General features: G+C 46.7%; 1 protein-coding gene across 2 annotated transcripts in view; it reads left to right on the top strand.

Moving 5' to 3' along the window:
• Positions 1 to 3,113, top strand: part of AK7 (adenylate kinase 7) — a 41,928-nt gene that overhangs the window by 13,773 nt on the left and 25,042 nt on the right. For both annotated transcript variants that reach the window (XM_015563244.1, XM_006762710.2), the window contains exon 5: positions 1,527 to 1,637. In XM_015563244.1, coding sequence (XP_015418730.1) covers positions 1,527 to 1,637 — 111 coding nt within the window. The remainder of the gene's footprint in view (positions 1 to 1,526; positions 1,638 to 3,113) is intronic.

Below are 3,113 nucleotides of genomic sequence, written 5' to 3'. Positions count from 1 at the left end.
TAGGCCTTCCTACAGCCTTAGAATGAACCTGAAGTCCTCCACACGGCCCACAAGCCCTGATAACCGGGGTGTCCCCCACCTCATCTCCTCCCAGTTCCCAGCTTGGCTCCAACCCTTTGGGGCCTTCTTCCCACTTCTCAAACCTGCCAACAACGGTGCTGCCTCGGGCCTGCTCCCTCTGCCCCTCTGATTAATTTCATGTGAGCCTCGTACGCAAACACTGTGGACTGGTCCTTTAATCTAGACCAGTGGTCGGCAAACTGCGGCTCGCGGGCCACATGCGGCTCTTTGGCCCCTTGAGTGTGGCTCTTCCACAAAATAGCACATGTGGGCACGCATGTACAGTGCGATTGAGACTTCATGGCCCATGCGCAGAAGTCGGTATTTTGTGGAAGAGCCACGCTCAAGGGGCCAAAGAGCATGTGGCTCTCGAGCCGTAGTTTGCCAACCACTGTCCTAGACCAACTGGATGTGAGCGAAAGGCTTCTCACCGAACATGACATTTTATTTATTTATTTTTATTTTTTACAAAGGAGGGAGAATCGCCTTTTATTATTTTATTTTTTGATTCTTTATTGTTTAAAGTATTACAGAAGTCTCCTTGTTCCCCCAATGACCTCTCCCTGGCTGCCCCCACCCTCCAGCACTGCACACTACATTTTAAAATCCTACTTCAAGTAGGGCCTCTAAATCTGATGGGTCTGGGGAAAATCACTCTGAAATAAATAACCTAGAAATAGAAAGAAATTCAGCCCTCGCCGGTTTGGCTGAGTGGATAGAGCATTGGCCCTCAGACTGAAGCAGTGGTTCTCAACCTTCTGGTCCTTTAAATACAGTTCCTCATGTTGTGACCCAACCATAACATTATTTTCGTTGCTACTTCACAACGGTAATGTTGCTACTGTGATAAATCGTAATGTAAATATCTGATATGCAGGATGGTCTTAGGCGACCTCTGAAAGGGTCGTTCGACTGCCAAAGGGGTCGCGACCCACAGGTTGAGAACCACTGTACTGAAGGGCCATGGGTTTGATTCCGGTCAAGGGCACGTACCTCAGTTGCAGGCTCCATCCCAGGCCTGGTCGGGGCGGAGAAAACCAATCAGGGCAGAGGCAACCAACCGATGTGTCTCCCTCACATTGATGTTTCTCTCTGTCTGTCTCTTCCCGTCTCGTCCACTTTCTAAAAATCAATAGAAAAATATCCTCATGTAAGGATTAACAAAAAAATAAATAAATGAGAAGCAGTTTTTAGAATACTTTATTTGGGCTTAAAGCAGCGGTTCTCAACCTGTGGGTCGCAACCCCTTTGGTGGTTGAATGACCCTTTCACAGGGGCCGCCTAAATACATCCTGCATATCAGGTATTTACATTGCGATTCATCACAGTAATAACATTACAGTTGTGAAGTAGCAACGAAAATGATTTTATGGTTGGGTCACAACATGAAGAACTGCATTTAAAGGGCCAGAAGGTTGAGAACCACTGCTCTAACACATAGAGTTTGACCCTGTTTTCTTTCATAGGAAGATTCTGAGGTTCCATTTACTGAAGAGGATTATCGAAGGAGAAAGCACCATCCTAATTTCCTGGACCACATAAATGCTGAAAAAATGGTTCTCAAATTTGGAAAAAATGTAAGTCTAAAGTAGTAGAGCATTTTGGGTAAAAAAAGTTCTGGAGTTTTTACACATTTCAGGCCACATTAAAAAAAAAAAAAAAACACCAAAAAACACATGCTTTTATTGATTTCAGAGAGAGGAAGGGAGAGGGAGAGAGGGATAGAAACATCAATGATGAGAGAGAATCATGGATCAGCTGCCTCCTGCACACCCCATACTGGGGATTGAGCCTGCAACCCAGGCATGTGCCCTGACCGGGAATCGAACTGTGACCTCCTGGTTCATAGGTCGTCACTCAACCACTAGCCACACCAGTTGGGCAAGAAACGTGTGTTTTTTTTGAGGCAGCGTGCCATGGGCATGGCCAGGACTGTCCCGCATGCTTTTTTGTACGTCACCTCAACTCTTTAAAACACCTGTGTTCCGTTTCCTCGTCCTTACACCCACAGATTTCTGAGCTTCAGGCTCACCCCAGGATGCACTGCCCTGACCCAGGTCTGGTCCTGCCCACTATGTTGAAAACTTGTATCTGGTCCCCATAAAATGCAAGCTCCTACCTACCAAGGCGTCTGTGGGTCCAAAGGGTTGCTCAGCCCAGAAGAAGCAAATAGCTCCAAGTTGGAACGGGGAGGGGAGGGAATCACATTCTCCCTTTTCCCAGAATCTCTCCTGTTTGTTTCTGACAACTCTGAAAAGCGCATACTAACCTCATGTTACAAATAAGGAGACAGGCTTCCAGGGGGTTAAGGAACTTGCTCAAGGTCACGTAGGCAGGGTTCACTGAGCTCCATTCTGACCGCTGCCTGGCCTGTCTGACCTGCTCCTCACAGCAGCAGAACTGTAGACGTAATTACCCCATTTCACGGACGTGGACACTGGGTAGGCGGGTCGAGTGCTAGAGCCGTGACTCAAATCTAGATCCATCGGCCTGCGGGTTGGGTTGCGTTTGGTTTCTGGCTCCAGAGCTCCGTCATTCAAGAAAGTTGATCTCCACACATCTGGGCACCGGTTGCTGGGACGTACGCATAGCTGAGAAGTTCAAGTAAGCAATAACAGTAGCTTATTGGCCTCCTGTTGTAGCAACATTGATCATATGTATAAATGAAATTATTTTATCTCTCTTACAGTTTATCAAAATAGATGACAGGAATGTCCTGCTGTTGAATAAGTAATCTCACAGCGAAAATTGCAGGCTCGTCAGTGGTTGCCAGGAACAGTGCTAACTGTTTTACTTAGGGTACCTCGTGGCATCTTCATGTACCTCACATATAATCCTCGAAATTGTGCGAACTAAGTGCTCTTTTCAGCATCCTCACTGAGCTTCTGTAGGACTTAACTAGAGCCCCAAACCCCTAGATTCCATCCACTGGGTTTTCCCCGTTAGCTGAAGGCCTGCCCAAGTGATATATAATAATAGCTCTAAGGTGACACCTAGTGGTATTAGGGGATATGACATTAGGAACTTTGTGCCCAAGTTCAAGTTCTGTTCTA

Source organism: Myotis davidii, unplaced genomic scaffold, assembly GCF_000327345.1.
Source record: "Myotis davidii unplaced genomic scaffold, ASM32734v1 scaffold19, whole genome shotgun sequence".
In the NCBI taxonomy this organism is placed as follows: domain Eukaryota; kingdom Metazoa; phylum Chordata; class Mammalia; order Chiroptera; family Vespertilionidae; genus Myotis; species Myotis davidii.
The sequence above is the reverse complement of the archived record's forward strand: the minus strand, read 5'-3'. Positions and strand labels throughout refer to the sequence as shown.